The sequence below is a fragment of the Lepisosteus oculatus genome, chromosome 5 (assembly GCF_040954835.1).
Source record: "Lepisosteus oculatus isolate fLepOcu1 chromosome 5, fLepOcu1.hap2, whole genome shotgun sequence".
NCBI lineage: Eukaryota > Metazoa > Chordata > Actinopteri > Semionotiformes > Lepisosteidae > Lepisosteus > Lepisosteus oculatus.
This window is the reverse complement of record NC_090700.1, coordinates 3,915,588-3,939,126: the sequence shown is the minus strand read 5'-3', so window position 1 is coordinate 3,939,126 and position 23,539 is coordinate 3,915,588. Positions and strand designations below refer to the sequence as shown.

General features: G+C 48.0%; 1 protein-coding gene across 2 annotated transcripts; it reads left to right on the top strand.

Moving 5' to 3' along the window:
• The first annotated feature begins 531 nt into the window (after positions 1-531).
• LOC102693406 (SID1 transmembrane family member 1) lies at positions 532-21,830 on the top strand. Of its 2 annotated transcripts, XM_015341747.2 has the most exons (26): positions 533-1,220; positions 5,422-5,543; positions 6,146-6,316; positions 6,632-6,677; positions 6,875-6,976; positions 7,099-7,182; positions 7,478-7,568; positions 7,911-7,982; positions 8,175-8,268; positions 8,564-8,607; positions 8,964-9,035; positions 9,583-9,722; positions 9,809-9,882; positions 10,086-10,152; positions 10,319-10,392; positions 10,682-10,805; positions 11,560-11,677; positions 12,222-12,358; positions 13,307-13,415; positions 14,252-14,266; positions 14,821-14,897; positions 15,787-15,833; positions 16,621-16,726; positions 17,047-17,157; positions 18,093-18,206; positions 18,495-21,830. In XM_015341747.2, exons 1-26 carry the CDS (start codon positions 990-992, stop codon positions 18,555-18,557), a joined length of 2,505 nt encoding a protein of 834 aa, XP_015197233.2. In that variant the 5' UTR covers positions 533-989; the 3' UTR covers positions 18,558-21,830. The 2 variants fall into 2 exon arrangements, with proteins under 2 accessions (XP_015197234.2, XP_015197233.2); XM_015341748.2 differs by lacking the exon at positions 14,252-14,266 and having other exon boundaries at positions 532-1,220.
• Positions 21,831-23,539: the final 1,709 nt, after the last annotated feature.

The following is a 23,539-nucleotide window of genomic DNA, read 5'->3' as shown; positions in this document are numbered from 1 at the left end:
CCCGAAGAAGGCTCCACAGCCGAAACGTTGTGTTTTCTTTCTTCTTTTTTTCCCCAGCATGGAATAAACCTATTACTTGTTCCTTTGCCGCCTACCCACCTGAACTGTTCTTTCCACTCCCGAAATCTGTTCAAAATCAATTCAAATAATCAAAAATGTCATTTCAATTATAGGTCTATCTGAATAAAGTAAAAAAAAAACTGTATTTGTTTACTGATGAATTGATTACATCTTGGAGGCCCAGTTCAGATGATAAACTGTCTGTCCTCTTTACATTCGCCCCTGGCGATTCTATGTATCGGAGAAGTCTTCGATTCAGAAATAGGCCTTGCGAATGTGTAGTTTACATCGCGAACAGCTCGAGAAACATTCAAAACAAGCGCCCTACAACCGCCCCACGCCTGTTTCTGCAATGTTAGAAAGAAGGTGTGGATGGAGAAAGGAGGTGTTATCCCTGGTCTGCGCAGATTAAAGCACCCCACGGTCACTGTATTTGCGAGCACCACTCTTCACCCGGGCCGCGACCAGGAATGAAACTGCTGAGGCGACGGACGGGCCAAAAAAAATAAAATAAAATAAATCAAGACAAAAAAAAACACCACCATTCAAAATGTGTTTACACGTCTTTAATGAGGCTGGCTGGAAATGAGAATCCTCCAGGGAAGGGCGCAGAGAGCATCCCCCCCTGGCCGCCTGCCTCTGTAGCACCAGTCTAGGAGGTATCAATGTTTTATTAGATGACACTGGAAGCCTGCGCGCATGTAGTGGGCAGCGCTGGAGAGAAACCGCAATCGCCTCCAGTTCGTCTCCACTCGGCGCTGTTATCACAGACGCGGACTCGACACGCAGGGGTTGCGTGGGGGGCGTGACGGCGGCTCCTTCTTCTCCTCGTCTTCTGGCTTCACCCTCCTTCGCTGCTCGGCAGCCCATCTGGACCCGGACCCGGAGCCGGAGCCGGAGCCGAATCGGACCGGGGCAGCTCGCCCATCATGACGGGAAGGCGGCGAGGGGTACCGAGAGGACGGCACCCGCCTCTCTCTTCGTGTGCGTCGCTGCTCGTCCTCGCTGCGCTCTGCCGGAGCATCGGGGGGCTGGAGAATCACAACAACCCGGTCGCACCCGCGGCTAAAGGAGCCGAATTCAATCGGATCTACTCCGGCTTTGTGAACCGGGAAGTGGAGGAGATTTATACCTTTAACTACAGCACAAAGCCCGGCGAGGTGAGAACGGGTTCCTCCTGTTATCTGCTTCACATCTATCCTTATCCTAATGCCACGCAGCTGCTTTTAGGTACAGAATTCAAGTGCGTGTTTTGTTTTGTTTTTTGCGTGTGGCTTGATAAGGTGCATCTTTGCTGGGCTTAGCGAACTAAATATTGCACCCCCCAGATTTGCTATTAGAAATAACTTTGCTTTAAGAGCAATCAAAGAAAATCCAATAAACATCAGGGGGAGGATAACCGGGATGTAGCAGTTTCCATTAAGGGTGCTCGTTAACGGAATGCGATCCGTCTTCAAGGCGATTGAAAGTCAGTCATCTACACAGTACAGCGAGCCATCCAGCGGCTCTTACAGGTCGCTTTGAAATCGACTGAGTAAATGAATTGATCCGATGAAGTCAGAAGTGACTAACTGTGGGGCTCTAGAACTAGAGCGCCGTGGTATTCAGATCAATACTAACGGCTTTTTTCTGCATGGCCGATGAATTACAGACATTTACAAACACATAGAACATGATCGAGAGACAGGCTCTCTGTTCCTCAGGCCGAGTAAGGGGTGTTCTCGTTGCTTAGTCTCTTTAAAACGCTTAATTGCGCCGATCGTCTGCCTCAGCAGGAAACTGGACGTGTTCTGTGTGTTGAGAAAGTTGATGATTTAAGGGTGACGCACCAAACCTGTTGGGCCGAGGCTCTGTTTTACCGGCTCCTACCACACCTGGCTGCGCTGTCTAGGTGCAGGGTTCCTCTACAATTCCTCAACGACGTTCTCTCGCGATGTAATTGGTAGTGATTTGTGTTTTAAGCACCTGTCTGCTCCTCGTATCATCCCGTGCGGCTGGAAACATCATTCCTCTCCCGTGAGCCCAACACATAAGACACAAGCAGTGTTACTGTCAGTTAAATAAAATCTCTAGGCACAGAGATATTTGAATAAAGCAGACATTCGTGACTGCCCAGATGGCGAATATACAGTGTGTAACACGTTTAAGGCCGTGATATGTAAATATGAATGTGAAACATTAATTAAGCGAGATATTAGTCTGGAACGGCTGTTTCAGCAAAGCTGAAGAAGGTTTAACAGCCGAAATGTTGCGTTTCTTTTTTCTGCTTCTCAGAGTGTATTAGCCTCGACCTGTTCCTTTGCGGCTAGCGCACGCTGTCACGCTGACGGTGCTCAAACAGGCTCATAGCTTGAATCCCAATCAGACCTTTCCCGATGAATGCTTGCTGACCACGAATAGTGAAATTATACGTTGCTAAGGAGATCAGCCTATTTTCTCTCTCTGACCTTTGACGTTTGACCTTTGATGAGCTCCCGCCTGGCCCCCCGTGTCCTCACCACTTTAATCAATTTCTGCAGGAGCTGGTTTGAGTGCTTTCAAATGGTAATTGCGTTGTGTTGTAAACAGAATCATTTGTACAATATTCTAATTAAGCTGGGGTATTTGAATGTCTCATTATGTTTACAATATAGAGTGCCACTGCAGTACAGACTACTGATGATTTATCCCAGTGTAAATTCTTCAGTAAAGCTTTGTGAATTAATCACTGCCAGGTAACTGGACGTTGATTTCTCACAGAATACACATAACAGAATACAGCACAATATTAAAAAACAATAGCAACTTATGAATTTTTAGTACTGATTGTTATATTTTCTTTAGATTATTTTATAAATAATGATGTGTGTGGGGTAATGGTATTATTTTCACACAACTAAAACTGTTGCTGCTGTGTAGAGAGTGGTGCACGCTTTTGGTCTTAATTTGTTCTTTCGTAGCAAGCGACCACACCTAGTAGCAAGGATTTAAGCGAGGAGCTATGACTTAGCTGGGAATGTGAACCTGAGCGTTACTGGCGCAGTCATCACTATCCAGCCAGGCTGCAGTTCGGCCCTTCGCTCTCTAACAGGTGGGGAAGCAGCTGCCGGGGTCCGCGAAGGCTGCAGAAGGGATTACGCTGCTCATCGGATCGCTGGGCCCGTCTCGGCGGAACAGAGCTGCAGTTCGGTTCTCTGTGTCTGTAGCTCAAAGACACGTACCCTAGCTGTTGCGCCCACTACCCAAACACAAGCACGCTGTCCAGAGCCGCAGTGGTGTGTACTCACGCTGACCGCTGTGCACTGGGGAGCCAGAGGACCCAGGGAGAGATTTAACATCTACTGGAAGTTTCGTGCGGAGTGGTGGCTCTGTGGCTCAGGATCTGTGCCTGTGGCTGGAAGGTTGCCAGTTTGCATCCCGCTGCCGTCAGGGGAATCCAACTCCATTGGGCCCCTGAGCAAGGCCCTTCACCCCAGCTGCTCCAGGGGCGCCGTATAAATGGCTGACCCTGCACTCTGACCCCAAGCTTCTCTTCCTGTCTCTGTGTCTCAAATTGTATATGGCCCATAAAGTGATCTTATCCCTTGCCGATTATGATTTACACTGGTAGATGTCATGGTTCAGTCCATTAGACCATGGTGCAGACTTACTGTAGCTCATGGTAACCACCAGAATAAGCTGTGGGGCTAGTAAATATTGCAAGCGTTTTGTGGAATAAACCATGGCTTCCTATATAATTATAGACTATGTGGATCTTCTCCTGGGTATAGACACACGAGCAGGCTCTGTGCTTCACGTACCGTACACACACAAGAGCTCTGGGCATGTGTGACCACGACTCCTCGTTGATTCAGCCCCATTCCCTCAGGAGGCTTGACTCATGTCGCTTAAATCTTTTTAGCACTTTCCAGTGATCAGGCTTGCTGAATAAGCTGCTTTTTTATCTTGCCTGCTTATCGCTATTGATGTTCTCAGACACCAGTGTTTAGTTAAGACTCAGGCTAACAGGGGATCTGTTTGTCCAGTCAATATGTTACTGCAGGCAGGCTGTGGTGCTCAGCCCAGCTGCTTGATCAAGACTGTGAAGAGAAAACTAGAAACAAAAAACTAAAAAGTGGCACAGTGCTGTATCTCTCCTGTATGATTCATGGGATGCTTACTATGTCACTGAAAGGCGTGCACAAAAGCTAAAACCATGTGCTGAGGAGGTTGAGAACATGTGAGGTTTATCAGGGAGCCAACCCACACATGTCCATCTGGCTCAGGCAGTGCTCATGGTGTTCTTGATTGTGACTTTCCAAATCTCTGATCTTTGCCTCTTTTCAGACTCATATCTTGTTTCTCTCCTCTTTCTATTTTTTTCTATGCTTGACTCTGGCAGAAGGCACTAGATTAGATATCTGAAGCTTTCTGCTACACAGTACCTAGTGTATTTGTGGGGCAGTGCAGTGCTCTGTGAAAAGAGAAATTCCTAATGCAAGAAATTGTATATGGCCAATGAAGTGCTCTTATCTTATTTCTAGCAGCTAGAGGAAGACTTTTCAGCTGGGTTGCCTTGAGGGGTTACTATGACATAATTCTGTGTTATTGAACCGTTGCCATGGATGCCTGGAGTCATTCTAGTGTTAATGTCTGCAATTCGTGGTTGGGGTGAAGGATAATTGCTTATAATTATGTTGGCTAATCGGCATTCATTTTCTGAGATCTAGCTAATGAGGGGAACGATGAAAGTGGAGGACAGGTTGAAACAGAAGAGACGAATTCTTTTTAAAAATTCATTAAAACTGAGTTGCTGACTAGGATTCCCTGACAGTTGTGTACTGTAAGGCTCGAGTAAAGCAAAGCAACGGATTGGCTCTGAACTATTTTCAAAGCGCACCAGGAGACTGAGTGGCAGTTCTGAGACCTGCTTCCTGAGAACCGCTCAAGAGGACACGGCAGGGCCCGCAGAGCTCCAGCAGAAGCCCTGGAAGTTGAAATCCTGCTGCATGAGGAATGGCAGGGGAACGTGGAAAAGGGGGTATATTTTACTGGGGTGCCACTCCCAGTACTCCCCCAGCTGTGCAGCGACTCCATTGTGGGCCTCCATCGAATGGGACAGTGCTGGGCATGATGGAGCTGGCAGGCAGGGCAGTGGCAGGCCTGGTGGAGATCAGAGTGCCCTGCTCAGCTCACAGGTGGGACAGACTCTTCTATAAGGCACATGGCTGTGGTGCCGAGGCTCTGAGCCTCAATCACTGCCGTCTTCTCCCTGCGCTCTTGATGTGTCAGCTGCATGTAGGAACCCCTATGGTCTGTGGGCTGTTCCTGAGGTAGCAGGGTAATTACATACAGTACCCCCTTTCCCTGGCCTGGCTCACGCCCCTCTGTCGCCCCCTGCAGGTGGACGCCGTGCGGGTGTACGTCAGCGCCGGCTCCGATGACCCGCGCTACCCCGTGATCTTCGTCGTGCGGCAGCAGAAGGCGGTGCTGTCCTGGCAGGTCCCACTGGTGCTGAGAGGCCTGTAAGGAGCAGCGCCCCCCGCTGGGAAAGGCCTTCCATCACCATGATCGGGGGAAAGCGTGTCCTGCCTTCCCTTTCCATGAGCGTTGATAAAATACGTCAGAGGGTTCTTTTCCAACCACAGGCAACAATATTATCATTAGTAATAGCAAATGATTCAGTAAAGCCATTTGTGGTGGCCTGTCTGAGGGCACTGCTGCCTCAGAGCTCTAGATTCTGGACTGGGGTGCCTTCTGTCTGGAGCCTGCATGGTCCTGTGCATTTGTGGGTTTTCTCCCTGGGTACTGGACACCTTCCTCGTTTGATCAATGATCTGGCCTCGCTGTAGCACCTCTGCTTCAGTGCCAGATCCAGTGCAACTGGGATAAGGTTTAAATGGCGAATAAAAGTCAAAGTAAACAAACAAAGAGTCCCTAGAGAATAATGCCAAACGCCTTGAGGCACAAAGTGTAGACCAGCTTTCTAGCAGCCTGCTTTAAGATTTACGGTTACAGTTACGGAAATATTGAAGTTGTAGAACCAGTCATCTGAATAAGACCAGCATCCCTAATAAATTAGGTTAAAATAAAAAATGTGCCTTGCTAAATGATTTCTTTTTTGTAGTTATCAGAGAATGTACACCTATCAGGAAGTGAGCCGCACACTGTGTCCCTTGGAGCCCCAGTCGGAGGAAGTGACATCAGAGCAGTTCCTGTTCATCGACGTGGCAACCATGGCTCCGTTCAACATCCGCTACGAGCTGCTGGTGCAGCGAGTCAGCCACTTCAGGCTGGAGTAAGAACATGCCCCCCTCTCATCTCAGAGTTAACGTCAGACTGCTCTGAGCGGGTGGTACTCACACACTGCATGATCTAAATGCCTGAGACTGTGCAGTCCCTTGATGGAAGGGGAATTGATTTTTACGGTCATCATCGTGAGACTGAGTATGGTTCTGGAATGAGGGGTCCTGGGTCACATGGAGTACAATTATTCATGAGATTGGATGCAGCAAAACACATCAGGTTCAGACATAATAGCATACTTTTTTCTAACTTGTATTGTTAGACAACATTATAAGCAATCATTGTATTCTGCCCTTTTGTCCCATAGGACTGGAGTGGAGTTTAAATTCAGTGCAACACCTTCCCAGCCCATGGTAAGTGCTGGGGCTTTGGTCACAGGAGTCTGTGAGTATGAGAGGCTATAGATTTGCCTGGCACTCCTCTAATTGTCATTTAAAGAGTGATCTTCTTTCACGTGTCCTGTTGGTAATGTCGTATGCTCCGAACCGTCCTGTGTAAAAGGACACATCAGTGTTACCAAGCCGGTCCTTTCCCTTGTTTCCCTGCGCAGTACTTTCTGTACGAGTTCCCGGAGGGGGTGGACTCCGTTGCGATCGAGGTGGTGTCTCGCCGGGCGGACCCCTGTGCTGTGGTGTCTGTACAGGACATAGTGGTGAGTGAGAGGTGGCTCCCCCCCCCGCCATCACTGCACCAGGGACGGGGCGACAGGAATGTCAGGAGCTACCCGACGAGAGTGCACGCTGCCCCGCCTGACTGCCATCTTTTCTGTTCCAGTGCCCGGTGTATGACCTGGATTACAATGTGGAGTTCATTGGGGTTTACCAGTCCATGTCCCTGAAAGCTGCCATCACCGTGCAGGTAAAAGGTCCATGAGCAGAAAAGGCCCGGGCCTCAGGTTCCGGCCGGGTCGCTGCCTCCTCGTCCGGGGGGTGCCTGTTAGAGCAAGCACTGGTCCTGCGTCACTGGAGCCCCAGTGGTAGAGCTGGACTGTGAGACCGGGGCCCGCATGGCCTTCGTGCGTGACTGTGCAGCTCCCTAGGGTGAGCCCTGCGCTGCAGCGGGGTCGCGTGACCTACGGCAGGTTCGAGACGGGCCGCCGTCTCCGTCCTGCCTCTACCTGTCCCTTTCACTCCGTGTTTTTTTTTTCCGGCAGAGGAAGGATTTCCCCGGAGGGAAGTTCTACGTTGTGTTTGTCATTAAGCCTGAAGACTACGCCTGCGGAGGAACTTTCCCCTCCACAAAAGGTGAGCTCTGCTCTGTCCTTCTGACTCCATGGTCTCGGCTCTCCCTGCGGCCAGGAGCAGCCAGTTGCAGCCATGATTGCTGCTTCCAGCTGTTTAGCCAGGGAGAATTTTAAGTTCCTCTCAGCCCTGCGGGTTTTTGAAGTAACAAGGAAAGACGAACCCTGCAGCGGGTTGAGTTATTTCTCCTGCCCATTTTCTACGAAGCACGCGTGCCTCCATTAACTGAGCTGGTGGGCACTGAGGAGGTTGGGAGTGTGACTGTGCACGAAGTGATCAGACACGGCCGCGGCTGTCCGTGCCTCTGGGGGGCGGCGGACTCATCGTCTCGCTCTTTCTTGCCAGGCAAAGGGAACCACACCTGGCAGGAGGAGAGGGTCAAGGGGCTCGGCGTCACCATCGTCCCGTCTGCCACCAGTGAGTGCGCACCGCAGACCCGCTGTTTCCTCCTGCAGCTTCCTCGCGGCAGACAGTGTCATCAAACACACGTGAACGAAACCGTGCAGTGCGCTGCGTTTGCTTGTCGTGAGAACAAGCCCCCCGAGTGGACATGAGTGACCCCCCCTCTCCCTCTCTCTCCACGCTCTGCACTCCGCCCCCCCCCGTCAGAGAGGGTGTACATCCATGCCATCCTCTTCTCCTTGCTCATCTTCCTGCTGTTCTACGCGAGTGCCCTGATCGTGGCCTTTGTCCATTACATGAGGTACGTCTTTTCCCTCCTTTCCTGAACGGGACAAAATAGGAGCACCCCCAGTGCTACAGAACAGGTCTGCTGCAGCGCTATAATGAATATGAATTGTGATCAAGAAGAGCACATGGACAGATCCCGTTCTAAACTATGTTCAAATAACAGTGGTGCTACAGTACTATTGAAGTAATAAATGATAAAGTAATATTAATGACAAAGTAGGACGTGTGATTTGCTCTCATTGCATGCTCAGATTCAGATGCAGTCGTCTGTTTGAATGATTTTTCTCTCCTTCTGATCGCTTTTCAAGGATTCAGAGAAAGGAAGGTGTGTATAGCCCCGACGAAGATGACGGTGAGTGGTAGCTCTGGACTCGGATTTGGCTTGTAGATCGGGGAACCATGGCTGTGGTTACTGCCGTCTGCACACTTGAGGCGTGCGAGGTGGCGCTCTCTCTAGGAGGAAGTGTGTTTCCTGTTCCATGTGTACTTCGGGAAGAGGAAACGGCCAAATCATTAGACTGGCTTTGCTCTGCAGCTTTGGAAAAGAGTTTGATAAAAAAGCATACATCCTCAGCTGCTAGACGATGGCAAGTTAAAGAAGACCATGACCTGAAAAGCTTTCACTGCTCACAGATGCTTGGATCTGCCTCTGTCGCTCTGGGTGTTGATCTCGCCCTGTCTCCCTCGTTCTCTCTCCCTCTCCTGTAGGGGAGGGCTCGGTGGCATCCTCGCACCCCATCGCCAGTGGCACCCCAGAGGGAGGGACCTATGGCGCCATAGGTGAGCTCCCCTCCTCCTGCTGAGCACGCATCACTGGCAAAGAGCATCACGCAGCTGCTTCTGAGCAACATTTCTAACTCCCCCCAGGGGCATCGAGGCCAGCTAGAAGAGTTGATGCTCGGGGGCTGGAATACAGTAATCAGGGCTGTTGTTAGAGCTTCTAGAGTTAGTCGCATGGCTGTCATGGCCTCTTCTCCCAGCAGACCTTTCCCCTGTACTGTTCATCCACTCGATATCCTGCTGGTCGGCAACACCTGTGTAGCGGAGCTAGTTTGGGCAGGGTGACGTCATCGCCCTCCCTGCGCGGAGCAGGGACCTCAGCCGCCTGGGCTGGGGGGGGTCTCCTTTAGCTCACTCGGCTGGTTCCCTGTTGCGTTATGCGGGACACCCGGGTTCGCGCCCAGGTGTTGGGGGACGAACCGGTGGGGTGGAGCGGCGTGGGCACGCGTCATACCCGCATGGAGACAATACTGGTCCCGTGAGCTCTCATTGGTCCGTGGCAGCAGGGTCGGAGGCCGAGGTGCTGTGAGCTGCCTTCTCCCCGCAGACGAGTCCAGCCCCGCGCCCAGCCCCGCGCCCAGGGAGGGGCTGCACTGCCGCTCCGGCCCCGACAGCTCCGAGGACGAGGACGGGGCCGTGCACGCCCTGCGGGACCTGGAGCGGGAGAGCGCCTTGCACAGGAGCAGGGTCAGCGCCGACGCCCCTGTCCCCTCAGCCGCGCCGCAGGCCGTGCCCGTCCCCAGAACTCAGCTGGCCTCTGTCTCCCGTTTCAGGCCTTCCTGTACGTGTCGGACCTGTCCCGGAAAGACAGCAAAACAGTCAGCAAAAAGTACAAGATCTATTTCTGGTGAGAACGTTTTAAGCTGGGTACATGTCGGAGATGGGATATTGTAATGAGAGCCTTAAGTAAACTGGACATTAGTCCCTGATGAGGTTCTTACAGTTAGCGTATTAAATTGAGTAGCATCTTTCCTAGGCCGATGTGTCACACAGCGCTGGTAAGTCAGGTCTCGGCTCTCAGCCTCCCCCTCCCTGCCTCTTTCTCTCCAGGAACATCTCGACCATCGCGGTGTTCTACGCCCTGCCGGTCGTCCAGCTGGTCATCACCTATCAGACGGTGAGACCTTGCCGCAGTCCGACCGGCGGCCGCCCCTGTGCCGTTACCCGCTGCAGTGTCCAGCCGCGGCCACTCAGAAGTCACCCCGCCGGGTCGCTTGCTCGTGCTGTTGCGCTGCACTGGTCGTTCTTTTCTTAAATGGGTGTTTTTTGTGTGTATGCAATAGGTGGTGAATGTCACGGGGAACCAAGACATCTGTTACTACAATTTCCTGTGTGCCCATCCTCTGGGGGTGTTAAGGTGAGGACCCAGCAGTTTGTCGTGCTTCCGGCCCGTGGGAGAGAAACTCGGAAGACGCACGGCGGGACCTGGCGAATCCTTTCTCATTAAGCTCCGCTAGATGGCACTGCCGCCTACATTTAGGCTTAACTAACGGAACTGGAATTAATACGAAAATAAACATCAGAGTTTCCTGAATGTGTGTTTTTAAACGCAGGGATATACAGGTGTAGTTATTTTTATGCTAGGGACATAAAGTTATACAATGCGGCAAAGCGTGCGATTTGCCCACTGCTCATACTTGTTTCAGTGCCTTCAATAACATCTTGAGCAACGTGGGATACGTGCTCCTGGGATTCTTGTTCCTGCTGATCGTGCTGCGCAGAGACATCCTCCACCAGAGGGCGCTGGAGTCCCGCGATGTGTATGCCTTGGTGAGTGCGCCTTTGAAACTCGATCAGAAGCTTGAGAGACTGCTCCCTTCCCGCTTGCAAAGCCACTGTCCCGCTTCCCTTTCGCCTGCGGTCCAACTGGGGTCAGCCAACAACAAGCCAGGGAGTGTAGCAAGTCAGGAAAATGCAGGTTACGGTGGACAACATGACACATGTAGCCCTGTTATATTAACATGGGTGTAACATGCATGCAAACCCACACCTTGCACTTCAAAGAGAGTCTGGTAGCTTGGCCTCATCAGGGACCCTCTTGGCTTTGAGCTAAGCAGATAATGGCAGAGACTCCTGTAGTTTCTATATGGGCGGAGAGGTGGCTCTGTGGCTCAGGATCTGCGCCTGGGGCTGGGAGGTTGCTGGTTTAAACCCCACAGCCGGCAGAGGAATCCTACTTCGTTGGGCCCCTGAGCAAGGCCCTTAACCCCAACTGCTCCAGGGGCGCTGTACAATGGCAGACCCTGTGCTCTGACCCCAAGCTTCTCCCTGTCTGTGTGTCTGTGTCTCCATGGAGAAAAGCTGGGGTATGCGAAAAGACGAATTCCTAATGCAAGAAATTGTATAGGGCTAATAAAGAAACATTATTACATTATTATATCTGTACACTTGACATGCCCCTGCCAGAGTTTGAGTCTGAGCGCAGGCAGCCCATGCAGCCCGGTGGATTTTGGTCTGTAACCGCTGGCACAGTTCCACCACGGAATTGCTGGGAACAGATTCTCCGGGTTTCTCTTCCTGACAGGAGTACGGCATCCCCAAGCACTTTGGCCTCTTCTACGCCATGGCCATTGCGCTGATGATGGAGGGGGTGCTGAGCTCCTGCTACCACGTCTGCCCCAACTACTCCAACTTCCAGTTCGGTAAGGAACAAGCAGAAGGGCTTCTTTTCTACCTACAGTACATCCCTTCTTCTGCTGCTGCTGGACTCCTCCTCTGCTACTGCCATTGCCATGGCTACTGCAGGTGCTATTCCAGCTGCTACCAGACTGATACCTTCAGCTGCTGTTAATGATGTTGCTACAGTGTCTCAGATACCTTTCGGGCTTCTACTAACATTCCTAACGCCGCTACTCTGACTACTGTTATTACACTAGGACTGTATTAGGGCTATTACTTCCAGAGTCGGAGAAAGTAATCCATTGCAGGTACAGGTTACCTGACTAAGGGATTACGATTGCAAATGAATAAGATGATGTCGGAAATTGCCATTTAAAGATGTGATGTTACTTTGCATGGATGACTAATGACCTTTTTTCAAATTTGTTTTCCCCAAATTCTTCTTCTTATTTTAAGAAGTAGTTCTTTACACCAGTAACTTGTGGCAGTGATGGATTACACTCCCCTACACAGATGATTTGTATTGTGCTGTTAGTGCCACTAACTCGCACGCTGACACCTCCCCAGACACCTCGTTCATGTACATGCTGGCGGGGCTGTGCATGCTGAAGCTCTATCAGACCCGTCACCCCGACGTCAACGCCAGCGCCTACTTCGCCTATGCCACCTTCGCCATGGTCATCTTCCTGGCCGTGCTGGGCGTGGTAAGAGCCAGCTCCTTCTCCCGCAGTTTCTTCAAGAGCAAAACGCAGCTCGTTTACGGGCAGGCTGGACACTTTGTCCTTGACATCTCAGTGCATTACTTACTAATGTCAAAGAAGGTCCAATTGAAAAAATCCTCCCTATTGCAATGTGAACAACGAATCTGAAGGAAAGTAATGGATTAAGACCCAACTATGTGGATGGGCATTAACAACAAAAACAGATTTTATATATTAATCTAAAATGCATTTAATGTTTGCTAGGTATGTACACTGTACAGTATATGCATGTCTTAGATGCAGTCGGTAGTTACAATATGTTTATGTTATGAGCATCAACAATTTACCCGAAGCCTGTACTCGTGTTTTCTGCTGTTTAGAAACTTTGAATGTTATTTATACAGCTGAGTTTTGGTGAGAAGAATCCAAGCTTGTGATGTAGTCCTGTTTAATTCACTTGAAGTTATTCATCTCGGGGCAAACTATATGCAATATATGCAGACATCAAGAAGTGTTGACGTAGCTGTGGATCAAATCTAAATGACACATTGTCATTTTTATTTCTCTCTTAGCTTCAATCGAGTTAAAATGAATAAAGGCTAAAATTTTAGTAGATGAGCATAGAGTTGTTTCTGCATAAATAAGGAAAATCCTTGGGTGAAAGGAATAGAAAAACACAAACTATCTAAGCGTTTTGCACAGCAGTGTAGTGTAATCACATAAATAAACAGAGCACACCCTTTCATTGTTACTGTGCCCTGCACTATTTCCAGCTATTATGCCATATTAGTGGGCTGGATGAATGTAGAAAGGACCAGATGTGTCCAGATGTTGCTCTGCAGGCAGTGTTAGGAACATGCACTGGAATATTCTGTCCTGCTCTTCCGTGAGGACAGATCCCACGCAGGGCCAGCGCTCTCCCGCTCCAGCTGACCCGCTGCTTTGTTCCAGATCTTCGGGAAGAACGCCGAGTGGTTCTGGATCCTCTTCTCCGTCATTCACGTCTCGGCGTCGCTGGCCCTCAGCACTCAGATTTACTACATGGGCAGGTTCAAGATCGGTACGTGCCACTCCGATGGCCGGCTCCTGCCTCTGGATTGTGCCCCAGCCCTGAGGTCACAGTTCTTACCCCACCTGACCCAAATCCACATCCTAAAACCTTGGTATTCAAACACCGTTAAGCTTCGGTTCCTGGGGTACACCCCCAAAACCCAAAACTAGACCTCCGAGCCCTTAACTCAACTCCCCGTGCTCCAACCCTAATCCCAAACCTGCACACCAACCACGCTCTCGGCCTGACATGAATCCTCAATCCTCAGTCCCTCAATCCTAACATTAAACCTCAGCTCTAAATCTAGCACCACTCCGAGATGGGGTAGCCAGAAATCTAACCGTACTCTTGTTTCCGGTGGTGCATGAGGAATCTGTACTTGGAGGAAATGTCGAGCAGTAGATTTCCATACCTCTGTACTCACACTGCAATAGATTGCTGAAGATACAAAATCTTATGAGCACTAAAACCACATGTTCCATTTCCTTTATTAATGCAATAACTTTCTGGGGGGGGGGACATGGTGGTGGCTGTGTTTCTGATTAGTGACACCAGAAACACGTAGCCTGTGCAAAAGCCAGATGCCATGTTCTCTGTTCAGATTGAGTTAGCTGTAAACTATCAGGTCCAGGGAGTGTGCAGCTCCATGAACCTAATGGCTGCATTACAACAGGATGTGGAAATGTGAACTGCACACGGGTCTGTCTGTGGCTTCTGTGTGTGTATGGATTGAATTTATTTCTAGTTACATCATCTGGTCTTTAATTAATTTACAGTTTGATTATTAGGGGACTGTTACTTGCCTTCTGACATTATGCTGTATCTCTTTCTTTCCCTTGCTGAAGATGTTTCGAATGCAGGTATTGTTTGCACTCAGCACGTTAGTGTTAGTTCATTTCATTTTGTCTTGTGCTCCAGGTGCTTATCTCAACCCAGTGCAATTTCCTTTAGGGATAGAAAACCCATGTGTCATGCAGAAGTTGCCTACTGATTTCAAAGGAAGGAATGTCTCACTCAAAGGTTCAGAACATGAGGAAGACCACATGACCCTCTCTGATTTGCAACCAATCTATCTGGTTGGATAATGTTGAAGTTAGAATCCACAAGACAGCAGTTTTGCCCTTATTTGCGTGACATTTTAATATCTGACTTCTGATCAGATCAGGGACATTATAAACTAATGTATTTCTGGCCCTCTGATTGGTGCCTTTCTCAATAAAGGAGTAAAATAAAATCCCGGATCAATTTGTGAGCAGCTGGCATTCATCTACAATGCAGACATCTCATTTCTTACTGAATGAAGTGCAGTGTAGTTTGGTGGCAGTAGTTTGACTGATTGCATTTTGTTTCAGCCTGTGTAAGGGCTAGGAGTCAGAAGAGACAGAGGTAAAGTGCTGTTCATTTCATCCCGCAGATATTGGGACCTTCAGGCGCATTGGGATGGTCCTGTACAACGATTGCATTCAGCAGTGTAACAGACCGATGTACATGGTAAGGCACTCTGCTATTTCTCCATTGTAAATAATTATAGAATTATCTTTATTCAGTCCTGTTCAGTAGGAGACTCTGTTGCCAGCTCACAAGTGAAGTATCAGGTGGAATAGGAGTCCAGATCAATATTTGCAAACCTGTCCTACTGACCTTTGAAATGGAATAAAAAACAAGCAGGAAAACACATATTCCTGTTGTGTTGGATTTGTGTGGATTGGAGGCATGCTTTGCTATGTCAAATGCACGAGACCGGGGAAATGCAAGTGTATAAAATACAGCTCATGTGTGGCTGCAGAAACCGGACCGCAGCTTGTGCTCGGGCTGTAAGGAATAGGCCTCAGACACACTTGAGCACACCGAAAACCTCTTGCAAAAACATAAATAGCAAAGAGATGGCGCAGTCAGCACCTCGATCCCAGCACCTTCTGTGTGGAGCTTGCGTGCTGCCTTTGGGGGGGGGGTTCTCGGGTGCTGTGGTTTCTGTTCAGCTACAAAATACACAAAATACACACTGGCAAGGTGTCACAGTGTGCTCATGCGAGTATCTCCACCAGGAGCCCTGGGATTCCAGGATAGACACTGACCAGGGGTTTCCAGCAACACATGGGGGAATCATGGATAAACAGTAGAGCACAAATTATTTAAAAAAACATTCCAACTTGGATGAATCCAAATAATTCCTTTTTTTAAGCTGCCATTAGGTCAGCACTAAAATGTTTTTTTTATGCAAAGCAATTAGTTGTGGTCAATTCTGTCAGATGAAGATTGTCTACGTTCTTCTTCCGTTGTTTATAGTTGCAAAACCTCAGCATAAATGCAAGAAAAGTAGAAGCGAGCCAGCTTGCTGTGATGTAGCGTGCTTCTAACATGTCTCTTTCCACTGCTGCAGGACAGGATGGTTCTCCTGATCCTGGGCAATCTCGTCAATTGGTCTTTGTAAGTAGAGCTAAACTACAGTATGTGATCAATCAAAAAATAACATCACAGATCTGTGCACTGTCAACTTTAAATCTCCTCAGTTTGAAAGCGTTTATTTGTACGGTAGTTTGCTTCTCACTTCTGTGAATCGTTGGAACGGAAGAGGGCATGCAGCCCAAAGGCAAAGACAGTCACCGTTTGTCCTTTGAGCCGATTTAGGGCTTGAAGGACACATTTACTGTTCTACTATAGTGCTTGAAAAGATTAATGTAATGACTTCTCAATGATGTTTAAGGATGGTGACTCCTGGAAGGCCAGAGTTGTGGAACAACGAGGGTTTTGATACGTCGTTTTGTTTGTAATGTTTTCATCCTAAAGAAGCATGTAAGAAATAAGAAATCGCCAAAGAAATTCCTGCATGCTGTCTTTCAGAGCACACAGCATGATGGATTAATGGATTCAGGACACGCTAAGAAACATCGTGACACACTGTAAATGTCGTTGATGTAAAGAATGATTATATTTGTTTCTGAATCATATTTTAGTTCGCTTTAAGTCTTCTTAACTCATCTTTTTAGGTTTTGTCCTGTTTATCGCATACCAGGAAACATACCAGATAACGAACATTGTGAAAGGAGCCTGTTCGCCTCAGTCTTTAATGATACAAGGGCGTGTTCTGTGTTTCAGTGACATGCCAGTTGTGATTTTAACTGACTTTCCCATTGAAGTCAGGCCAGGGATGATGCACTGCAGTGGGGTTTGTTTGTTCAGCTCGGTTCAGTTCAGGCTCTCTGCTCTGTTGCAGTGCTGTTGTTGGGCTGATATTAAAGCCCAAGGATTTTGCTTCTTACCTCCTCGGTATTTTCATCTGCAACCTGTTGCTGTACCTGACCTTCTACATCATCATGAAGGTGAGAGCTCCGGGGAGGTATTGGGGGGAGGGTTGGGTGCTCTGATGTGGAAGAATGTTTCAAGTCACGGACCTGCCTTTGAGGTAACGTAACCCTGCGTGCCCACCGATGTGACAGCCTCCTCACAGGGACCTGTTGTTTGGCACCAAAATACCCAAATCTTCGGATTGGTTTTCCATGTGCTATAAAAGTTCACTGTGTTAAAAGTGCTGTAAGCGAATTTTTCTTTTTCCCTGTCGCTCGGAGAAAGCCGTTCTTGTTCCGGAAGGTTCCGGTGTCTCCCGCCCTCACCTGACTTCCTGTGCACTTCTGATTGACAGCTCCGGAGCTCGGAGAGCCTGAGGCCCATCCCACTGTTCTGCATCGTTGCCACGGCAGTGATGTGGGTGGCGGCCCTTTACTTCTTCCTTCAGAACCTGACCAGCTGGGAGGTGAGCAGCTGCAGCTGAGCCACACATCTGACGGCCTTGTGCAGTTGTGCAGGAAGCCCTCTGTTACACCAGGGTTCATGGGAGAAAGCCAGCTAGTCCAGGTCCTGAAGCAGATTCCATACGATCTATAAAGAGGCAGTCTGCATGCAATGACATTAATTAACTAGGCAGAAGAGCCTCCTTCAGTATGTAACCTTTCTTATCTGGTCATGTCTTCTGCATAGCCCTGCTAGTATTGGCTGAATGTTTCACACTGTAGAACTGTGTGCCAGCCTCACTCTTCCTTGTGAACATTATGCTTCCACAAAACAGTAATTGTGTTATCTTCAAAATATTGCCACCTACATAAATGCTGATAGAAAAATGTTTGTCCAGCACTTCTCCAGTAAGTAACAATGTGAATGCAATTGAAAGAGCGGATCTGAGGCCTAGCTGCACACCTTGGGTTAAAGGCCAATGGAAACAATAGCTGGCCATAAGAGTTGGAGGTCTTTTCTGAGAAACAATGACGATTTTACTAAAACATTAAACTATTTTTTTTAATCAAGTGACCTTATCCTTTAACGAATATGACTGTATATGACTTGCAGCGCATTTTGTGATGCTAATATATTTTGCTGACAGTTTATCAGGAGTGTGGTCAGCTCTCAGACACTCATCCAGGCTGGGCCTGGTCAGCACTGGGATGGGAGGAAAACATGCTGCTGCTGGACCAGCAGGGGGCGTCCTAACCTTTGAACCACAAACTCCGGGCCAGTGTCCCGGTATGGTGACGGGGGACACTGTTCTGTAGGGGGTTCTGCCCTTCGGCTGAGACCTTAAACAATACTAATGTGCGTTGGCAGTAGCCGATTAGAATCAAACCTCCTCTTTGGGGGAATCGTGGCGAGCAGCTCCTCGAGCCCCTGGTGTGTCTGCTGTGTTTGACCCCTCAGGAGTCCCCAGCGCAGTCGCGGGAGCAGAACCGTCCCTGCGTGCTCCTGCACTTCTTCGACGACCACGACATCTGGCACTTCCTGTCCGCGGCGGCCATGTTCTTCTCCTTCCTGGTGAGAGCGGGACCTCTTTACCCCCCCACCACCACCTCCCAGAGCAAACTCTCCGCTGCGCTCGTATCGCATGACGTGACACGTGACACACGCGGGACGCTCTCCCTGTGTGCGGTGCAGATCCCCATGACACATGCTTAGCAACCTCCCACTTTACAGCAGTGTAGGTTCTCTCACCAGCTTAACGTAAAATTGTTTTATACTTACTGTTTCCGGTTGTCTTTTTCAGGCAAACGCTTTTGTTTTTGACCGGCGCTGCCTCTGTGTGTCTTGACTCCCCCGTTTCAGGTTCTCCTGACCTTAGATGATGACCTGGACTACGTGAGGAGAGATACGATCCCTGTGTTTTAGGCGAGAGGAAGGGTGGGAAGAGGGTGGCCAGGGTTGAGGATACATCTGGAGTCTGCTCAGGGCCAGCACGCTGCCGGGCTACAGCACAGGAGCCAAGAACCGCAGGACGAGGAGGAACGTCATCTGGAACTCAGAGGTGTAAAGAATCCTCCGGTACCGATCTCTTACCATCACCCAGAAAATAAACGGATTTGCTGCCTAAACTGATCGAGACGCTGTCCTTCTCTGCTGCAGGCCTGTGAGTACCTGGTCGCTGTCAAGCAGACGCACGTGTGTCTGGGCTCGTTTTCACTGAGCGTGCTACACAGGCAACGTCACCCCCCCGACACCTAGACTGAGTAGAACTCTGCTACCCCAATTGACCGTGTCTTCTGGCGCGGCAGAGTTTGTCTCCGTCTGGTGAGCGGTACCGTGTGGCTCTGGACCCACGAGCCACTGTGGCCGAATCCCTGCGGCGGCAGAGCAGAGCGTGCACTCGTCACACGTGTGTTCAGACGCAGGCCTTCTCACAGGCTGGTTTGAATTTATTCTTCAAAAATTGGGATTCTGTCAATTTTACTACACCGACAAAATTCACTCACCAAACAGAGGACCTTCTTACAAGCATTAGCACTACCAGTTCTGCCTGGATGTGTCCCTGTCGGCCCTTTCTGAGTTTCCCAGATGGCCATGGCCTTGAGTCACTGCTCTGCTCCAGATGAAGATCTGCACATCGGCTGAGGACAGGAGTTAAGTTGATGTGCTTTATCACACAGTCCTGCAGTGAAAATTGCTTGCTGCTGTGTGCCACACTGAGAATATTTCCTGAGCTCTACTGGGAATTCATAGGATGCTAAAATGCCCTGTGGAGGAGAGAGGCTTTCTGCAAAACTATGCCCAGAATGAGTGTTCTGCTGTGAGCCTGCTGTGATGACCTCACAGTGGCTAGCATGCCTTGTGATGTATAATACAGATTATTATTAAGACAGACAAGAGCTGCAATTTCTTGTATCTTTCTTGGTTTGCTGTCAACCATATACTAGTGTTGGGTTTTAAACGAATTTGCAACATATTCCTTCCATCAGTGTGGCTCTCTGGGGGTAACGTCGGAACGGTGCCAACCTGTATGAAGCTCTGCCATGCACATATGAGAGAGTTGCCTTTTTATTTTCCAAGACCTACCAGGGCCTGGCTTTCTAAACTGTTCTAAACTGTTTCAGACAGTATGTAGGCCCTTGCTCTTCAGCTGGAGGTGTGTTATTGCTGGTATCTGTCTTTCCTCAGCCATGCCAATGAGCTAGTTGTGCCAAACAAACGTCATAGGAGAATTCTCTTAATTTTCTAGTCTCCACTCTTCAAAATTAAACCCAGAAGTGTTCACTATGTGTTGAGCCCACACCCTACTCGTGAGATTTCACTCCTTCCCCTGTGAAATGTCCACCTGCCGAACATGTCGTGACAGATCTGCGGGTGTTTGATGTTCAATGTTATTTCTTTGGTTTCGGAAATATCAAGATCTGCATCTGCAGCGGTCTTCCTCTTTTACTGCAGCTGTTGAATTTCCTCACTGTGAAAAGTATCCAGAGTGAAGCACGGCTACAATACGCAGAACTGTGCCCATGTCTGCTTTTCACATTCGGAGAGTTTTATTGTCATGACTGATGAGCAGGGCCAAAGCAATAACAATTAAGGTGACATTTACAACCGCAACATCATAAAATTACCTGAGAGGCTTACTCTCATCCTGAGTTTTATAAAGGAGTTTCTTCCCCTCCTACACCAGTAGGACTGAAAGCTGTTCTGATTCTGGCGGGTCTGTAGATCTGATTTGTTATTTTAGGAAAAGAAGGTTTGTCTAATCTCCTAGTAAGTTTTATACAATGAAGCAGTAATTGCTTCTCTGTCTCTGCAGGCTGTGCGGGCACCCAGACCTTTTAAGTGTTTTTGCATTCATTTTCAGTTTGATGGATCCAGGCCTTTTGCTTTCAGAAGTGCACCGTTTTGAATGCGCACATCTGCATATGTAGTACGAGTATTTAATCCTGAATCCCGTACTCAGTGAATTCATCCTTGCACGTTGTACATTGGGGATGGGCTATTCTGGTGCTACAGTGTATAGCTCATAGTCACTTTGTGATTGAAGGTATGCAGGAATGGTAATATTATTTGTCTTCATTTGTACAATTTCTAGTCAAGAATACAGCTTCAAAATTGATTGCTGTTTTTGTTGTTCTCCTTCATGGAGAAAAACAAATTACTTTCTCATTCTCTGTAATAATGAAGATCCTTACTCTTTTCTCAGTGTCTCCTTGTCAATGGGGTTGCTTCATCGAGTGTTGACGAACCGATCAGTCAATGTTGTTGTCATTTGAGATTGCTTTTATTTTCAACAATGAATTGATTTTTCATAAGTAGGAACGCAGACCAAGCTGTTGTAAATGTTGAGCTTTCTTTACTTTTCCTGACTGTGCCTGAGGGAAATATGACTGATGTTTCTGTGACTTAATCAGAAGCCAAGAACAGATCAGATCTCTAGCTGGATATCAAATTCAAGACCATTTTCTTCTTCTGTAAAGAGGAAGAGCAATCAAATAAAATGTGCAATGTGCAGTCAATGAAATGAAATTTATAGAAAAAGAGAAATGTAATAACAGCTTGGTGTTTTAGTTGTTCTTTGTATTTTTAAAAATTAAAATAGCGTGTTAAGATTTTCCAAATGTGTTATTTAAGAGGTTGAATTATGGTTTAACAGCAAATGTGCTCAGTTCCATAGAATTGTCATGTTTTTACCTAGTGATGCTGTATTGCACAGCTTCTTCTTAAGAATTAAAGTACAATTTTTACTATGTCAGGTTTCGCACACTAAGTGTGCTTGCATTGTAAGCAGCAGATTAAAACTGAAATTGATTTTTTAAGCGAAAAGATTCCTGGACTGATATGGGAAATAATGGCTTTGTCTTTTATACATATATAATAAATCATTATAGCACTGTATGGCAGAAACATAGATTGTTGGGCCTCTCTCCCAAGTATCCAGTCAAGATGTTTTTATTTTGTGATGTATCACTATATGTGTTCATTTGTTCCTTTTTTTTTAGATAAAATGTGATCAAGAGGCATCTTAATTTTCTACCTGTGCCTGTTATATGTTTCTACAGTATAAACTTCCCTTGGTTGACTCTTTCCTATATAGTATCTATGTGAAACTCACTATTTGGTTGTGTGTTGTAAATCTGTAATTGTAATGGCATGTTTTAATCAAAATTAAAAAAAAATCATTGTATCGATACCTGATCTATTTGTTCCACGTCAGTCATTTTTCATATTCGTCTTTTTCCTTCCTTTATCTCTGTGCTTCAATGTTCAAGAAGGGGATCATCCCCATCCATGAGGCCATGTGAAATCTTCCCCACCTCTTCACTGCTGCCCATTGGAATCCAGGGACGGGATACCACTGGCTGAGGGAACTGAGGATCAAACTGCTAATTCCGGAAGCACATCTTAACACTCCTCACATCAGCAGAGGGAAACAAGGAAATGTCAAGAGCTGCACAGAGTGCAAGTTTATTTTATTCTCAAAACGATCTCTCAAGGTCTGCAGATTTCATGACGGAGATGGAGATTCTGCTCATCACTCAGCTTCTATCCCTCTCAGTCCAGAATTCCCTCGTGTCATTAGGCCCTGAATTTAATGATTCACCAGCTGACGTCATCCTTTAAGCGAGCTTGGTGGTAAACAGGAAGAAAAATAGGTTGATATATAATGCTTAAGACTAGGTTCTTCAGATTTTAATTGGTGAAGCAGTAGAGTAGACAAACACTGGTCCTGGAGGAACGTTGTCTCTTCTGTTTTTTGCACCAGCAGTTTTCCTAATGACAGGCTAAAGGATTTCAGTTTTCTACCTGGGGTATATTTGTAAATTTACTTTCAATAATTGATATAACCCTATCCCAGTTCCTGGGCCTTTGAACTACCCTCATTCAGGTGTGTAGCCTGGACATCTGGAGAAGGAAAGAAGTCTCATTATAGGCATGTCTGGCGCAGTGTCACTCCCAGTGTGTCTTTTACAGTGTCACTTTGTGTGGGCGTGACCTGACCCAGTGTCACTCTCAATATGGGTGTGTCTGATACAGTGTCACTCTTTGTGGGAGTGATCTGACTGAGTGGCACTCTCAATATGGGCGTGTCTGATACAATGTCACTCAATGTGGGCGTGTCTGTTACAATGTCACTCTCGATATGGGCGTGTCTGATACAATGATACAAAGGAGTTGAAACCTAAACATGCAAAGTGGATAATTAATTAACACTGGAGTGCAGATGTAGAACTCAGCTGGAACAGAAATCGGGAGAGACAATCCTCCTTTAGGACCAGGTTGGAAACCACTGGTGTAGCCTATATCTGGAGAGCTTTGTAGTTCCTGTCATCAAGCCAGCAGCCATATCACCATGCAACTCACAGCTGGCAGCCCACTGAAGCTCAGCAGGTGTAAGCCTGGTCAGTACCTGGATGGGAGACCTCCTGGGAAAAACTAAGATTGCTGCTGGAAGAGGTGTTAGTGGGGACAGCAGGGGGTGCTCACCCTGCGGTCCATGTGGGTCCTAATGCCCCAGTATTGTGACGGGGACACTATACTGTAAACAGGCGCCGTCTTTCGGATGAGACGTAAAACCGAGGTCCTGACTCTCTGTGGTCATTAAAAATCCCAGGGCGTTTCTCGAAAAGAGTAGGGGTGTAACCCCGGCGTCCGGGCCAAATTTCCCATTGGCCCTTACCAGTCATGGCCTCCTTATAATCCCCCTCTCTGAATTGGCTTCATCACTCTGCTCTCCTCCCCACTGAGAGCTGGTGTGTGGGGAGTGTTCTGGCGCACTATGGCTGCCGTCCCATCATCCAGGTGGGGCTGCACATTGGTGGTGGAGGGGATCCCCATTACCTGTAAAGCGCTTTAAGTGGAGTTTCCAGAAAAGTGCTATATAAGTGTAAGCAATTATTATTATT